A 17753-nucleotide genomic window follows, 5' to 3' on the forward strand; every position below is an offset into this window, starting at 1 on the left:
CAGAGGATCTCTCAGGATAGCGCTCAAGCTCTGCTAAGAGAGAGACTGCCCCCTCAAGTGGGTGATTGACCCCTGTGCCTCCTGACCAAGAGACACTTCCCAGCAGGGGTCGACAGACATCATACAGGAGAGCTCTGGCTGGCATGTGGCAGGTGCCCCTCCAGGATGAAGCTTCCAGAAGAAGGAAAAGACAGCAATCTTTGCTGTTCTGCAGCCTCCGCTGGATCTACCCAGGCAAACAGGGTCTGGAGTAGACCTCCAGCAAACTCCAGCAGACCTGCAGCAGAGAGGCCTGTTAGAAGGAAAAGTAACAAACAGAAAGTAATAGAGTCAACACCAACAAATAGGACGTTCACACAAAAACTCCACCCGAATGTCACCAACATTAAAGACCAAAGGTAGATAAATCCACGAAGATGAGGAAAGAACAGCACAAAAAGGCTGAAAATTCCAAAAACCAGAATGCCTCTTCTCCTCCAAAGGATCACAACTCCTCAACAACAAGGGAACAAAACTGGACAGAGAATGAGTTTGAGGAACTGACAGAAGTAGGCTTCAGAAGGTGGGTAATAAGAAACTCCTCCAAGCTAAAGGAACATGTTCTAACCCAATGCAAGGAAGCTAAGAACCTTGAAAAAAGGTTAGAGAATTGCTAACTAGAATAACCAGTTAAGAGAACAAAAATGACCTGATGGAGCTGAAAGACACAGCATGAGAACTTCCTGAAGCATACACAAGTATCTATAGCCAAATCGATCAAGCAGAAGAAAGGATATCAAAGACTGAAGCTCAAGTTAATGAAACAAAGCGTGAAGACAAGATTAGAGAAAAAAAAATGAAAAGAACAAACAAAGCCTCCAAGAAACATGGGACTATGTGAAAAGACCAAACCTCTGTTTGCTTCGTGTACCTGAAAGTCACAGGGAGAATGGAACCAAGTTGGAAAACACTCTTCAGGGTATTATCCAGGAAAACTTCTCCAATCTAGCAAGACAGGCCAACATTCAATTCAGGAAATACAGAGATCACCACAAAGATACTCCTCGAGAAGAGCAACCCCAAGACACATAATCATCAGATTCACCAAGGTCAAAACAAAGAAAAAAATGTTAAGGACAGCCAGAGAGAAAGGTCGGGTTACCCACAAAGGGAAGCCCATCAGACTAACAGCAGATCTCTCAGCAGAAACCTTACAAGCCAGAAGAGAGTGGGGTCTAATAATCAACATTCTTAAAGAAAAGAAAAGAATTTTCAACCCAGAAGTTCATATCCAGCCAAACTAAGTTTCACAAGCGAAGGAGAAGTAAAATCCTTTACAGACAAGCAAATGCTGAGAGATTTTGTCACTACCAGGCCTGCCTTATAAGAGCTCTTGAAGGAAGCACTAAATATGGAAAGGAAGACTGGTAACAGCTACTGCAAAAACGTACCAAATTGTAAACACCATCCACACTATGAAGAAACTGCATCAACTAACAGGCAAAATAACCAGCTAGCATCATAATGACAGGATCAAATTCACACATAACAATATGAACCTTAAATGTAAATGGGCTAAATGCCCCTAAATTAAGACACAGACTAGCAAACTGGATAGAATCAAGACCCATCAAGTGTGCTGTATTTGGGAGACCCATCTCACGTGCAAAGACACACATAGGCTCAAAATAAAGGGATGGAGGAAGATTCACCAAGCAAATGGAAAGCAAAAAAAGCAGGGGTTGCAATCCTAGTCTCTGATAAAACAGACGTTAAAACAACAAAGATCAAAAAAGACAAAGAGGGGTATTACATAATGGTAAAGGGATCAATGCAACAAGAAGAGCTAACTATCCTAAATATATATGCACCCAATACAGGAGCACCCAGATTCATAAAGCAAGTTCTTAGAGACCTACAAAGAGACTTAGGCTCCCACACAATAATAGTGGGAGACTTTAACACCCCACTGTCAATACTAGACAGATCAACAACATAGAAAATTAACTAAGACATTCAGGACTTTAACTCAGCTCTGAACAAAGCAGACTTAATAGACAGAACTTAATAACAGAACTCTCCACCTCAAATCAACAGAATATACATTCTTCTCAGCATCACATCACACTGATTCTAAAATGACCACATAATTGGACGTAAAAGACTCCTCAGGAAATGCAAAAGAATGGAAATTATAACAGTCTCTCTGACCACAGTGCAATCAAATTAGAACTCGGGATTAAGAAACTCACTCAAGGCCGGGCACGGTGGCTCAAGCCTGTAATCCCAGCACTTTGGGAGGCCGAGACGGGCGGATCACGAGGTCAGGAGATCGAGACCATCCTGGCTAACACGGTGAAACCCCGTCTCTACTAAAAAAAAATACAAAAAACTAGCCAGGCAAGGTGGCGGGCGCTTGTAGTCCCAGCTACTCGGGAGGCTGAGGCAGGAGAATGGCATAAACCCGGGAGGCGGAGCTTGCAATGAGCTGAGATCAGGCCACTGCACTCCAGCCTGGGCGACAGAGCGAGACTCCATCTCAAAAAAAAAAAAAAAGAAACTCACACAAAACCACACAACTACATGGAAACTGAACAACCTGCCCTGAATGACTACTCGGTAAATAATGAAATTAATGCAGAAATAAATAAGCTATTTGAAACCAATGAGAACAAAGAGACAACGTACCAGAATCTCTGGGACGCAGCTAAGGCAGTGTTTAGAGAGAAATTTATAGCACCAAATACCTACAGGAGAATGTGGAAAAGATCTAAAATCGATATCCTAACATCACAATTAAAAGAACTAGAGAAGCAAGTGCAAACAAATTCAAAACCTAGCAGAAGACAAGAAATAACTAAGATTAGAGAAGAACTGAAGGAGATAGAGACACAAAAAAAACCCTTCAAAATATCACTGAATCCAGGAGCTGGTTTTTTGAAAAGATTAACAAAATAGACTGCTAGCCCGATTAATAAAGAAGAAAAGAGAAAAGAATCAAATAGACACAATAAAAAATTATAAAGGGGATATCACCACTGATCCCACAGAAATACAAACTACCATCAGAGAATACTATAAACACCTCTACGCAAATCTAGAAAATCTAGAAGAAATAGATAAATTCCTGGATACATGCACCCTCCCAAGACTAAACCAGGAAGAAGTAGAATCCCTGAATAGACCAATAACAAGTTCTGAAATAGAGACAGTAATTAATAACCTACCAACCAAAAAAAGCCCAGGACCAGACAGACTCACAGCCAAATTCTACCAGAGGTAAAAAGAGGAACTGGTACCATTCTTTCTGAAACCATTCCAAACAATAGAAAAAGAGGGACTCCTCCCTAACTCATTTTACGAGGCCAGCATCATCCTGATACCAAAACCTGGCAAAGACACAACAAAAAAAGAAAATTTCAGGCCGACATCCCTGATGAACATATATGCAAAAATCCTCAATAAAATACTGGCAAACCGAATCCAGCAGCACATCAAAAAGCTTATCCACCACAATCAAGTCAGCTTCATCCCTGGGATGCAAGGCTGGCTCAACATACATAAATCAATAAACATAATCCATCACATAAACAGAACCAATGACAAAAACTACATGATTATCTCAATAGATGCAGAAGAGGCCTTCCATAAAATACAACACCCCTTCATGCTAAAAACTCTCAATAAACTAGGTATCGGTGGAACATATCTCAAAATAATAAGAGCTATTTATGACAAACCCACAGCCAATATCATATTGAGTGGGCAAAAGCTGGAAGCATTCCCTTTGAAAACCAGCACAAAACAGGGATGCCCTCTCTCACCAATCCTATTCAACATAGTACTGGAAGTTCTAGTCAGGGCAGTCAGCCAAGAGAAAGAATAAAGTGTACTGAAAAAGGAAGAAAGGAAGTCAAATTGTCTCTGTTTGCAGATGTCATGATCGTATATTTAGAAAACCCCATCGTCTCAGCCCAAAATCTCCTTAAGCTGATAAGTAACTTCAGCAAAGACTCAGGATACAAAATCAATGTGCAAAAATCAAAAGCATTTCTATACACCAATAATAGAGAGCCAAATCATGAGTGAACTCCCATTCACAATTGCTACAGAGAGAATAAAATACCGAGGAATATAGCTTACAAGGGATGTGAAGGACCTCCTCAAGGAAAACTACAAACTACTGCTCAAGGAAATAAGAGAGGACACAAGCAAATGGAAAAACATTCCATGCTCATGGATAGGAAGAATCAATATCGTGAAAATGGCCACACCACCCAAAGTAATTTACAGATTCAGTGCTATCCCCATCAAGCTACCAGTGACTTTTTTTCATAGAGTCAGAAAAAACTTTAAATTTCATATGGAACCAAAAAAGAGCTCATATACCCAAGACAATCCTAAGCAAAAAGAACAAAGTTGGAGGCATCATGCTACCTGACTTCAAACTGTATTACAAGGCTATAGTAACAAAAACAGCATGGTACTGGTACCAAAACAGATACATAGACCAATGGAACAGAACAGAGGCCTCAGAAATAATGCCACACATCTACAAACATCTGATCTTTGACAAACCTGACAAAAACAAGCAATGGGGAAAGGATCCCCTATTTAACAAATGGTGTTGGGAAAACTGGCTAGCCATATGCAGAAAACTGAAACTGGACCCCTTCCATACACTGTGTACAACAATTAACTCAAGATGGATTAAAAGACTTAAACGTAAGACCTAAAACCAGAAAAGCTCTAGAAGAAAACTTAGGCAATACCATTTAGGACAAAGGCATGGGCAAAGACTTCATGACTAAAACACCAAAAGCAATGGCAACAAAAGCCAAAATTGACAAGTGGCATCTAACTAAACTAAAGAGCTTCTGCACAGCAAAAGGAACTATCATCAGAGTGAACAGGCAACCTACAGAATGGGAGAAAATTTTTGTAATCTATCCATCTGACAAAGGGCTAATATCCAGAATCTAGAATGAACAAATTTACAAGAAAAAACAACCCCATCAAAAAGCGGGCAAATGATATGAACAGACATTTCTCAAAAGAAGACATTTATGCAGCCAAAAAACATATGAAAAAATGCTCATCATCACTGGTCATCAGAGGAATGCAAATCAAAACCACAATGAGATACCATCTCACGCCAGTTAGAATGGTGATCATTAAAAAGTTAGGAAACAACAGATGCTGGAGAGGATGTAGAGAAACAGGAATGCTTTTACATTGTTGTAAATTAGTTCAACCACTGTGAAGACAGTGTGGCGATTCCTCAAGGATCTAGAATCAGAAATACCATTTGACCCAGCAATCCCATTACTGGGTATATACCCAAAGGATTATAAATCATTCTACTATAAAGACACATGCACACGTATGTTTACTGCAGCACGGTTCACAACAGCGAAGACTTGGAACCTACCCAATGCCCATCAATGATAGATTGGATAAAGAAAATGTGTCACATATACACCATGGAATACTATGCAGCCATAAAAACGGATGAGTTCATGTCCTTTGCAGGGACATGGATGACGCTGGAAACCATCATTCTCAGCAAACTATCGCAAGAACAGAAAACAAACACTGCATGTTCTCACTCATAAGTGGGAGTTGAACAACGAGAACACAAGGACACAGGGAGGGGAACATCACACACAGGGGCCTGTAACGGGGTGGGGGGCTAAGGGAGGGATAGCATTAGGAGAAATACCTAATGTAGATGACAGGTTGATGGGTGCAGCAAACCACCATGGCACGTGTATACCTATGTAACAAACCTGAATGTTCTGCACATGTATCCCAGAATTTAAAGTATAATTTAAAAAAAAAACAAAACTATACTTGCCTGTGAGCAACTGAATTTTTAAGTTTGAATAGGCAGGGCGCAGTGGCTCACACCTGTAACCCCAGCACTTTGGGAGGCTGAGACAGGCAGATCACAAGGTCAGGAGTTCATGACCAGCCTGACCAACATGGTGAAAACCCTTCTCTACTAAACCCTTCTCTACTAAAAAAAAAAAAAAGACAAAGATTAACCGGGCACGGTGGCACGCGCCTGTAATCCCAGCTACTCAGGAGGCTGAGGCAGGAGAATCGCGTGAACCTGGGAGGCAGAGGTTACAGTGAGCCGAGATTGCGCCACTGCACTCCAGCCTGGGTGACAGAGCTAGACTCCGTCTCAAAAAAAAAAAAAAGTTTGAATAAAACTAGACACAATTACGCCCATATAGGCCATTAGTTGAATGGCCCAAAACAAGTTCCAAAATTGCCCTATAAAGACACAGTAGCTGATCCAGCTGCATAACAGTACAGCACTCACAAAAAAATATATAGGTTTATAGGTTTATTAGGAGGAGAGTTTTTGGAGAGTCATGGAATAAATGGAAAAGTTGTAGACATAACTAGATAATTTTTTATTACTAATGACCTATTTTGAGTATCTCTGCCCCTTAAACATTTCAAACACTACTCAGGACTATGTCTCAGAAGAGAGGAAAAAAACACAAGATTTTTGAAAAGACTGGAACCTGAAGCTATCTGTGTGAATTAAAACACTATTTTCAACTTCCCCCTTCTTCTCATTCTTACTACAATTTATTTAGTACTCACTGTGTGCCATGTACAGACTAAAATCTTCACATTTATTTCTTAAAACTACTCTATGAAGAATCTTGGGTTTTAAGCTACATAACCAAGACAGATTTTCAATTTTGAAAACAAATAAGTGGAATGAAGCAGAATCACAGACTTCCCCTCCTGTAATAGCTGACAAAAAAACAAAAAGTAGTAACATCAGCCTCAAAGTCCTAAAGCATTTGTTTTATAAACTACAGTTTTGGAACTACTGGTCAAAGGTACATTCTCCTCCTACCAATCCAAATTTTTATTAAGAAAAATTTCAAATTTACATAAAAACTGAAAGGATAGTATACTAAACACCTATATATACCTACCTTCTAAGTTCAACAGTTAACATTTTGCCCTTTTTTTCACAGACCAAAAAAATTTGCAGGCATGACTTTTCTCAAAATAATGCAGGATGTCTCCTAAGAACAAGGACATGCCCCACATTACCACAAGATCACTATCTCACCTATTTCCTAATGTCATCTAATACCCAGTCTGGGGTATATTCTGCCTGCCTAATTTCAGGTTTTACTAAGCTTTATTTGTAAATCAATTTAGAACACTTTGGCTTTTACCAAGGGCCAACGTATGAAATAGCCACATAGTCTTTCTAGACAAGTGAATTACAATGGCAGAGTGAAAATAAACACAGAATCTCTCTACCCCAATTCCTAAAACAATAAATAAAATGTATTTTATTATAAGAATCGCTTGAACCGGGAGGCGGAGGTTGCAGTGAGCTGAGCTAGCACCACTGCACTCTAGCCTAGTGACAGAGCAAGACTCCGTCTCAAAAAAAAAAAAAAAAGGAACTTATGGCTGGGCATACTGGCTCATGCCTGTAATCCCAGCACTTTGGGAGGCCGAGGTGGGCAGATCATCTGAGGTCAGGAGTTCCAGACCAGCCTGGCCAACATGGAGAAACTTCGTCTGTACTAAAAGTACAAAAATTAGCCAGGTGTGATGGCAGACGCCTGTAATCCCAGCTACTCAGGAGGCTGAATTAGAAGAATAGCTTGAACCCAGGAGGCAGAGGCTGCAGTGAGCAGAGATCGTGCCACTGCACTCCAGCCTGGGCAGCAAGAGCGAGACCCCGTCTAAAAAAAGAGAGAGAGAGAGAGAGAGAGAGAGAGAGAGAGAGAGAGAGAGAGAGGAACTTATGCTATTTACTTCTAGGAGGGAAAAAAGACAAACAAGATTCTGTGACTGGCTGGGTACAGTGTTTGACACCTGTAATCTCAGCACTTTGGGAGGCCGAGGCAGGTGAATCACTCGAGGCCAGGAGTTATAGACCAGTCTAGCCAACATGGCGAAACCCCATCTCTACTAAAAATACAAAAATTTAGCCAGGCATGGTGGCACGTGCCTGTAATCACAGCTACTCAGGAGGCTGAGGCATGAGAATTGCTTGAACCCAGAAGGCAGAGGTTGCAGTGAGCCAAGGTCATGCCACCATACTCCAGCCTAGGTGACAGAGCAAAACTCTGCCTCAAAAAAACAAAAGGTGGGGAGTCAGGCGTGGTGGCTCACGCCTGTAATCCCAGCACTTTGGGAGGCTGAGGTGGGCGGATCACCTAAGGTCAGAAGTTCAAAACTAGCCTGGCCGACAAGGCGAAACCACATCTCTACTAAAAATAGAAAATTAGCTGGGTGTGGTGGTGCGTGCCTATAGTCCCAGCTACTAGGGAGGCTGAGGCAGGAAATCTGCTTGAACCCGGGGGTGGAGGTTGCAGTTAGCCAAGATCATGCCATTGCCTCCAGCCTGGGTAACAAAAGCAAAATTCCACCTCAAAAAAAAAGGGCAGGGGGCAATATAAGCAGAGATATGGAAATTTTAAGAAAAGAATCAAAAAGAAATCCTACAGATCAAAAACACTGTCACAGAATGAAGAATGCCTTTGATGGTCTTATTAGGAAATAACGCGGCTGAGGAGGAAAAATTTCTGAGCTTGAGGATATCTCCATAGAAGCCTGCAAAATTGAAAAGCAAAGAGAAAAAAGGCTCATAAAAGGCAGAACAGAATATCCAAGAACCGTAGGACTACAAAACTGTAACATATGCATAATGGAAATAGCAGAAGAGAGGAAGGAAGAGAAGAAATATTTGAAGCAATGATGACAGAATTTCCCCCAAACTAGTATCAGGCACCAAACCACGATGCAGGAAACTCAGAGAACACCAAGCAAGACAGATGCAAAAAATAAATAAATAAATAATAAAACAAAACAAACTACACCTAGGCATATCATGTTATAACTACAGAAATCAAAGAAAAAGAAAAAAATCCTAAAAGAAGCTGGGTGCGGGGAAGAACACCTTGCTTATAGAGAAGCAAGGGTAAGAATTACAACATATTTCTCCTCAGAAACTATGCAAGCAAGAGTGGAGTGAAAGATTTAAAGTGTTAAGATTATAAAACAAAACAAAACAAAAAAAAACCTAGAATTCTGGACCCTGTGAATTATACTTTAATGTAAAGGAGAAATAAAGACTTTCTCAGACAAAACTGAGGGAATTTGTTGCCAGTAGACCTGCCTTGCAAGAAATACTAAGTAAGTTCTTTAGACAGAAAGAAAATAATATAGGTCAGAAACTTGGATACATATAAGCAAACAAAAAAAGAAACACTGAAGTAAGATTAAGTGAAGGTAAAATAAGAATGTTTATTTATCTTATGCTTAACTAATATAACAAAAAAATGGTTTGTTCAAAATAATAGCAACAATGTATTTGATTACATATGCATATGCGTGCGTGCGTGTGTGTGTGTGTGTGTGTGTGTGTCTGTGTGTGTGTGTGTGTGTGTGTGTGTGTCTGTGTGTGTGTGTGTGTGTGTGTGTGTGTAAGCAAATGAATGACTTCAGTGATGTCGGGAGGAAAGAATTAGGATTATGCTGTTATTGTAAGGTACTCACACTAACCATGAAGCAAAATAGCGTGTTTGAAAGTGGACTTGGATCAATTGTAAATGTACATTGCAGACTGTGGGGTAATCACTAAAAAACTTAACCAAAAAAGGGCCAGAAAGGGCAGGAAAAGAGCAGAAGACAAAAACAGGAACAAAAAACAGGGGCAAAAACTAGAAAAGAGTAAGAAAAATGGTAGATACTAATATTAATCCAAATACATCAATTACTTCAAACACTGACAGTGTAAACACACCAATTAAAATACATAGATTGTCAGAGCAGATCAAAAACCTAGGTCCACACAAAAACTTGTACAAAGATGCTTACAGCAGCTTTATTCTTGATTGCCACAACTTGGAAGCAACCAACATGTCCTTCAGTAGGTGAGTGGATAAACTGTGATATATCCAGACAATGAAATATTATTCAGTGCTAAAAAGAAATGAGCTATCAAGCCATGAAAAGACATAGAGGAAACCTAAATGTGTATAATTTTACTAAGTGAAAGAAAACAATCTGAAAAGGCTACATACCGTATGATTCCAACTATATGCCTTTCTGAAAAAGGCAAAACCATGCAGACAATGAAAAGCTCAGTGGTTGCCAGGGGTTGTGGGGAGAGAGGGATAAATGAGCAGAGCACAGAGGATTTTTTAGGGCAGTGATAATATTCTATACATTTGACGAGATCCCTAGTATGTACAACACAAAGCAAATCCTGATGTAAACTATGGACTTTGATGTGTCAATGTGGATTCATCCCTGTAACAAATGTACCACTCTGGTGGGAGATGTTGATTACAAAGGAGGCTATGCACATATGGGGACAGGTGGTATATAGCAAATCTCTGTGCCTTCCTCTGGATTTTGCTGTGAACTTAAAATTGCTCTAAAAAATAAAGTCTAAAAAGTGTATAGGTGCTATCAAAAACATTTGAGTATGTCAGATGAGCATATTAGTGCTCTACAATTAAAGAAATGTTATTATAGCAAAATGTGTCATTTTATATGAAACAATTCTAGAGCCACCAAACTCCTCCACCGCTTAAGCCTAGAACAAGAATCCTCAAGTTTGGTCTTTGGGCGGGAGCATCAACATCACAGAAGAACTTACTAAAAATGCAAATTCTAAGGTCTCATCTCAAGACCTACTGAGTCAAAAACTCCAAGGATGGGGCCCAACGATCTATTTTAACAAGTCTTCAGCCGAGCACAGCGGCTCACGCCTGTAATCCCAGCACTTTGGGAGGCCGAGGCAGGCGGATCACGAGGTCAAGAGATCGAGACCATTCTGGCCAACATGGTGAAACCCCGTCCTAAAGTACAAAAATTAGCTGGGTGTGGTGGCGCATGCCTGTAGTCCCACCTACTTGGGAGGCTAAGGCAGGAGAACAGCTTGAACCGGGAGGCGGAGGTTGTAGTGAGCCGAGGTTGCACCACCACATTCCAGCCTGGCGACAGAGTGAGACTCCGTCTCAAAACAAACAAACAAACAACAAAAACAAGTCCTCTGGATGATTACGACGACGCATGCTAAAGCTTGAGAATCACTGTACTAGGAGTTAGTCCTATATACTACATACCTCAAATTTAAGAAACATATATACACATAATCAGAGAAATAAATTACAAATAACTATAGGGCTAGAAGATAATTCTGTTAAGTGATATCTGGTATAAGTATATAAGCCTCTTTTTAAAAATATGCATAATTTGTATATAAAAGCAACCCTAAGCTTATAAATGAGATTTGTAAAGAAGTGTAATTGTAAATAAATATTTGGAACTAAGGTCATATTCACCCTTTAGAAGCAATCTTAAATATCCTGCTTGAATTCTAAGCTAGACAACAAAACCCTTTCAAAAACAGAACAAATGATTTGTCACAGCAAAATCTTTTATGGGTAAGAATAGATCAAAATTCTAACTCAGATAACTGTAAATATTCACTTTTCCATCACAAACTTAGTAATGAGAAAATGCAGATTTCTTCTTACACTGGTCTCTATGGTCAAAATTAACATTTTTCTCTTCCCTTCTGCCCTTCATCTCTGCAAGAATAGACTGGAGTTAATGCAGGAACCTGGCACAACTAGGGCAGAATGGGTGTACAGGATGAATGCAATGGAGAAGGCAAGAGGGGAAGTGTGACAGCTCTACCAAGTGTGTATCTTGGTAATAATATTGTATATGGTTATGTACAGGACTTCCATGAGTTGGAGGTTTGGTCTGCTCACAAGTTTCATACTTATAACCAAACAAAGAATTTCAGAACAAGAGACCTGAACATTAAGATTTTCAAGTAAAAAGAGCAGCATTAGGTAGGTGAAAGTATGAGGAGAAACAGGCTGTTTATATAGTCTCAAGTATTATATCTTCCCACAAGACGTATCTTAATAACAAAGGGAAAAAATAGTAACTGTATAGTGGAGAAACCTGGCAGAGATCCCCTTAACCAAATGATAAAGTTAACATCACCAGCAATGGAACAAAGTGACTTCATGTGCATCTGATATGATGTACTGGAAAAAATACAGCCCTTCTGTTTCTTGAACAGGCACTAGCTAACATGAATCATCCTTTTCAGACAATAAAAATCAAGAGTGAAACATTATTATACTTCCTTTCTAAATTTCTTTAAATTTTTTATTGGTACGAATATTTGTACATATTTGTGGGGTACATGTGATAATTTGTTACAAGCAATCCCATTACCGGGTATTTATCAAAGGAAAAGTAATCAATATATCAAAAGGATACCTGTACCCTCATGTTTACTACAATACTACTCCAACAGCAAAGTTATGGAATCAACCTATTAAGTGCCCATCAATTGATGAATGAATAAGAAAATGTGGTGTATATATACACAATGGAATACTATTCCGCCATAAAAAAAGAATGAAATCATATCATTTGCAGCAATGTGGATGGAACTAGAGGTCTTTATGTTAAGTGAAATAAGCCAGGCACAGAAAGACAAATATCACGTTTTCACTCATGTGAAAGCTAAAAAAGTGGTCTCACGGCTGGGCACAGTGATTCACGCCTGTAATCCCAGCATTTTGGGATGCTGAGAAGGTCAGATCACCTGAGGTCAGGAGTTCGAGACCAGCCTGGCAAACATGGTGAAACCCCGTCTTTACTAAAAATACAAAAACTAGTTGGGCTTGGTGGCGGGCACCTGTAATCCCAGCTACTCGGGAGGCTGAAGCAGGAAAATTACTTGAACCCAGGAGGCGGAGGTTGCAGTGAGCCAAGATTGCACCACTGCACTCCAGCCTGGGCGACAAGAGCAGAACTCTATCTCAAAAACAAAACAAAACAAAACCAAAAAAAAGTGGTCTCATGGAGGGAGAGGCTAGAATGACAGATAACAGAGGCTGGGGGTGAGGGGGAATAAACAGACGTTGGTTAATAGGTATAAATATGCAGTTAGATCGACGGAATGAATTCAGATGTTCAATAGCAGAGTAGGGTGACTACAGTTAACAATGTATTGTATATTTCAAAATAGCTAGAACAGAGGACTTAGAATGTTCCCAACATTTAGAAATGATATACTTTCATTTCATATGAATATTACATAATAAACACATATAGTAATAATTAACTACTTAACAGATTTCTTTAGAGTACCTTTACATAATTTAAATTTGTGAGGATTAAAAACAACCTACCTAGGCAACATAGAGAGATTTTGTCTCTACAAATATTAAAAAAAATTAGCCAGGCATGGCAGCATGCAGCTGTGGTCCCAGCTACTTGGGCTGCTGAGGCGGGAAGATACCTTCAGGGTGAGAGATCAAGGTTGCAGTGAGCCATGGTGGTGCCACTTACACTCCAGCCTTCATGACAGAGTGCAACCCTATCTCAAAAACAAACCAAAAAAAACTACCAGCTAAGTATAAAAAGGCAAGTCAAATATTTCAGATGTCAAGAAATTAATATACAATAGCCGTTAGTGTTTCTATACAGTTGCTGTTGTCGAAAATTCAAATTAGATATAATCACCAAACACTGAAGACACCCTGCATTTGTGCTTTTTAACAATGTCTAGATGTTTTTTCAGTTGTCATGTTTCACAACTTTAAAGAAACTATGTATAATTCTTTTCAGCTTTAAAACCTTGGGCTGGGCAAAGATTTCTTAGAGCATGAAAAGCAAACCATAAAAGAAAAATACTACTAAATTGGAATTAATCAAACGTTAAAATTTTTTTGCTGTTAAAAAATAGTTAACAAAATGAAAAGGCAAATCAGACTAAGAAAAAAATTTCCAAATATCACATGTCTGGTAAGGCCTTGCATCCAGAATAAAGAACTCTTACAACTCAATAATAAAAAGACAAATAATCCAACTTAAAAATGTGCAAGAGACATGAACAGACATTTCACTAAAGATAACTATAAATGGCAAATAAGCACATGAAAAGACGATCAACATCCCTAGTCACCGGAACGAAATTAAAAGTTCAGCGAGACACCACTACATACCCACTAGAATGACTAAAATTTAAAAGAGTGATAACACCAAGTGTTGGTGGAATGTGGAACAATTAGAAGTATCATACAATAGCTCTTAGGAATGCAAAATGGTACAGACGCTTTGGAATAGTTTGGTAATTTTTTATGAAATTAAACATATACTTACTCATATGACCCATCAATCCCACTCCTAGAGACACAAAAACACATGCCTCCCAAAAGGCTTGTGCAAGAATATTGAAAGCAGCACTACAATAGCCTCCAAGTAGAAACAACCCAAATGCCCATCAACTGGTGGCTACACTCTGGTACGTCTATGTAATAAAATATCACTCAGCAATAAAGGGGACTACTGACACATGCAACTTGGATAAATCTCGAAAGCCTAAGTGGAAGAAACTAGACAGAGAAGAGTATATACCATATGATTCCATTTATTAATTAAGATGTAGAAAAAGCAAAACTATAGTGATAGAAAGCCTATCAGAGGTTGCCAGGAACAGCAATGGAAGGAGGGAACTTCTATATCACGATTGTAGTGGTGAACATACAACTGTATGCATTTGTCAAAACTCATCAAATTGTACACTTAAAATTGTAGAAGTTTACTGTATTTAAACTATACCTCAAAGTTGATTTTTTAAAAAAGCATAAATGTTTACGTTAGGATAGTAACTAGAATGGAGTATCAGAAAGACTCTAGGTTGCAGGTACTATTCTATTTTTTGATTTGGGTAGTGGACATATGGGTGCTTAGTTTAGGGAAAGTCACTGAGCTGTATTTTTCCATATGTATGTTTTATTTCAATAAAAATCTTACTTAAAAAAAAAAAAATGGGTCCTCAACAGTCTGAGGTTGAAAAGACTTCTTACACATAGCAGCAATGATTGAAAACTACACTCAAGAAAATGACTAGAAGGTAAGCAAAGGAAAAGAATGCAAGGTAACCACTAATTATAAGGGAATTCAAAAAGTGGCCACTTGTCTGAAGTATATTTTCCCATGTGAGGGACTTAACTAATACTCTAGCTAGATTTGGGTTATATTAATATATACAGTTATACACCATTTAACAATGTTTCGGTTGATGGACCACATATACGACCAGGGTCATATAATACTATACTAGAGCTAAAAAATTCCTATTGCCTAGTGATATCATGGCTGTCCTAACAACTTAGTGCAAGGTATTACCTTTTATATGTTTAGATATGTTCAGATACACAAATACTTAACAGTGTATTACAACTGCCCACAGTATTCAGTATGTTAACATTCTGTACAGATTTGTAGCCTAGGAGTAACAGGCCATACCATATAGCCTAGGTTATGTAGTAGGTCATACCATCTAGGCTTGTATAAGTACACTCTCTGACGTTTGCACAATGACGAATCACCTAATGATGCATTTGTCACCTGTCATTAAGCAACACGTGACTGTATACGGTTAGGACACACTGGAATTTTCCACAAACCTCACTCAACATAACCCTTTATTAACTGAGGTTCATATTTTTATTTCTAAAGATACTCATAACACAAGTACACTTAGAACATTTTCATTTCAAAATTTAGGTTTATAAGAAAAATCTTACTTACCTCCTTCATAAATGACTTGCCTATGCGCACCACTTTTGCAAATAAAATGGGATCATGAGAAAGGTGAGGACCAAGGTAACAGAACATATTGAACACGTCTCTCCTCAGATCTTCAAAGTTCTCAGCTTGTTTTGGTGCCCTCTTGTTTTGCAAAGCATTAACAGGTGAGCCTTTAGCACCTTTAGGAACACCAACTCTATTTTAAAAAGTAAAATAATAAATAAATACATATATATAATAAATATAACTATACACACACACTACAATATCTATCATTTTAAGTTAACAAAGTTATCTCAATCAGCGAAATGTTTTCTTGCTCATATTTGCTTTCTACATTTTAATTGTGCCTAACTTTATTACACCAGATAATTCTCAACTGGTAGAAACACATAAAAACAACAGTCATTAGAGAAAAAAAAAATCAGAGCTCAGAGGAAAATGTTCCAAATTAACTGCTTAATCAGAGAAGTGCGGATTTCAAGGAACATCTAACATACACCAACTAAATCTGTTTTTAAACTTGGCCAGTATCGTGAACTTGGATATGGGAATGGGGAACAAAGGATTGACCTAAGATACACTGGAAGATGAAACAGAAAAATATGGATATAACAACACTGATTCAAGTCAACTGACATTTCTCAATCTGGATTCCACAACCTAGAGTATGTAGAATGTGGTGGTAGGGAAAATGAGTCATGTAATTAAAGAGGTTCACTTCAGGAGAACACACCCAGAGTTCCCACCTGCTCAGCAGGTGTCCCACTGTGGAGTCACAGGGGTCACTCTCTAAGAAGCCTGCATGGTCCACGGCCCATGAGGTGACACTGATGGCAGCAACCAGCAGCTACACAAAAGTCACAAGGCTGAGGCTTTTGAGGCAGGCTCTGATCTATGGGGCTGTAGCCAGAGCTGCTATCAATACTGCTCCTAAGTATCCTGCAAGTAGGCAGAAAGCTAAAGGACTAGACGACATAGTAACCGGGGATGATAAGAGAGGCTGCACTAGTAATTTCCAGAACAGCAGCCTATATGCCAGGAAAGGTAAGGGAATCAGAAAGGCAATGTCCTCACTCAGAGCCACTCAGCCAGGATAGAGAAAAATTACACTAAGAAAAAACCTCAGGAATTCTTCTTTGCCCCTCCCAACCACTGAGAGGAGGAAAAGTCAAAACCAGAAGAATGGGGTTTCAACTCTCAATGGAACAAACCCAACCTAGAAGTCTAACCTGTAGTTTTTAGACTACACTGCAGCACACATTCTAGAACCCCTGGTGTAGACGTTAGAAGACAAGTCACTGATTAATATATATCAGACTGACACACTCTGTGAATAGTTCTTATCTTTTGATAAAAGGTACTATAATACATGTTTGGTTTGAGGAGATAAGATAAATACAGATTTTGTTGTAGTCCTAAGCTATTTCTACCTCAATGATTAGTAAAGTATACAGATATATACCTTCGGTAGAGAGGCTCAATAGTTATATGAATGAGCTTGCAAATAGCAAGGGCTATTAGCTTGTGTGAAGCTGCATAGTATGGAGGCATCTGATCCATAATGTTCTGTGCATGTTGCCAATCACCGATCTTTAATAAGGCTTCCAACAAGCCAAGTTTTTGGTTATCAGGTGGCTAAAAATGAATAGTCAAAATTAAGATACTCAGGATACAGACATCAAGAAATCTTAATACTTCATCACTTAAAAAATTGACCTAAGCAACACATCAAAAATATTTGTTATTCATGGGAAATTAAACAATATATTCCTGAAAGTACAATCAAAATTTTTAGCTATTGAGAAAACATCAGGGCCAGGCACAGCAGCTCACACCTATAGTCCCAGGAACTTGGGAGGCTGAGGTGGACAGATCACTTGAGCTCAGAAGTTTGAGACAAGCCTGGGCAACATGGCAAAATCCCATCTCTACAAAAAATACAAAAATTAGCCAGATATGGTGGTGCATGCCTGTAGTCCCAGCTACTCAGGAGGCTAAGGCGGGAGAATTACTTGAGTCCAGGAAGCAGAAGACTGCAATGAGCTGTAATCATGTCACGGAACTCCAGCCTGGGTGAAAGACTGAGACCCTGTCTCAAAAATAATAATAAATTAATTTTTAAAAAAAACCAGACA

The 17753-nt window shown here is 39.0% G+C and overlaps 1 protein-coding gene across 1 annotated transcript in view; it reads right to left on the bottom strand.

Moving 5' to 3' along the window:
• The window catches only part of THOC2 (THO complex 2), a 120640-nt gene that overhangs the window by 38420 nt on the left and 64467 nt on the right, over window positions 1-17753 (bottom strand). The window contains 2 exon segments of the mRNA XM_033185831.1: window positions 15616-15811; window positions 17081-17253. Coding sequence (XP_033041722.1) covers window positions 15616-15811; window positions 17081-17253 — 369 coding nt within the window.

The sequence above is a fragment of the Trachypithecus francoisi genome, unplaced genomic scaffold (assembly GCF_009764315.1).
Source record: "Trachypithecus francoisi isolate TF-2019V2 unplaced genomic scaffold, Tfra_2.0 Contig00144, whole genome shotgun sequence".
Taxonomy (NCBI): domain Eukaryota; kingdom Metazoa; phylum Chordata; class Mammalia; order Primates; family Cercopithecidae; genus Trachypithecus; species Trachypithecus francoisi.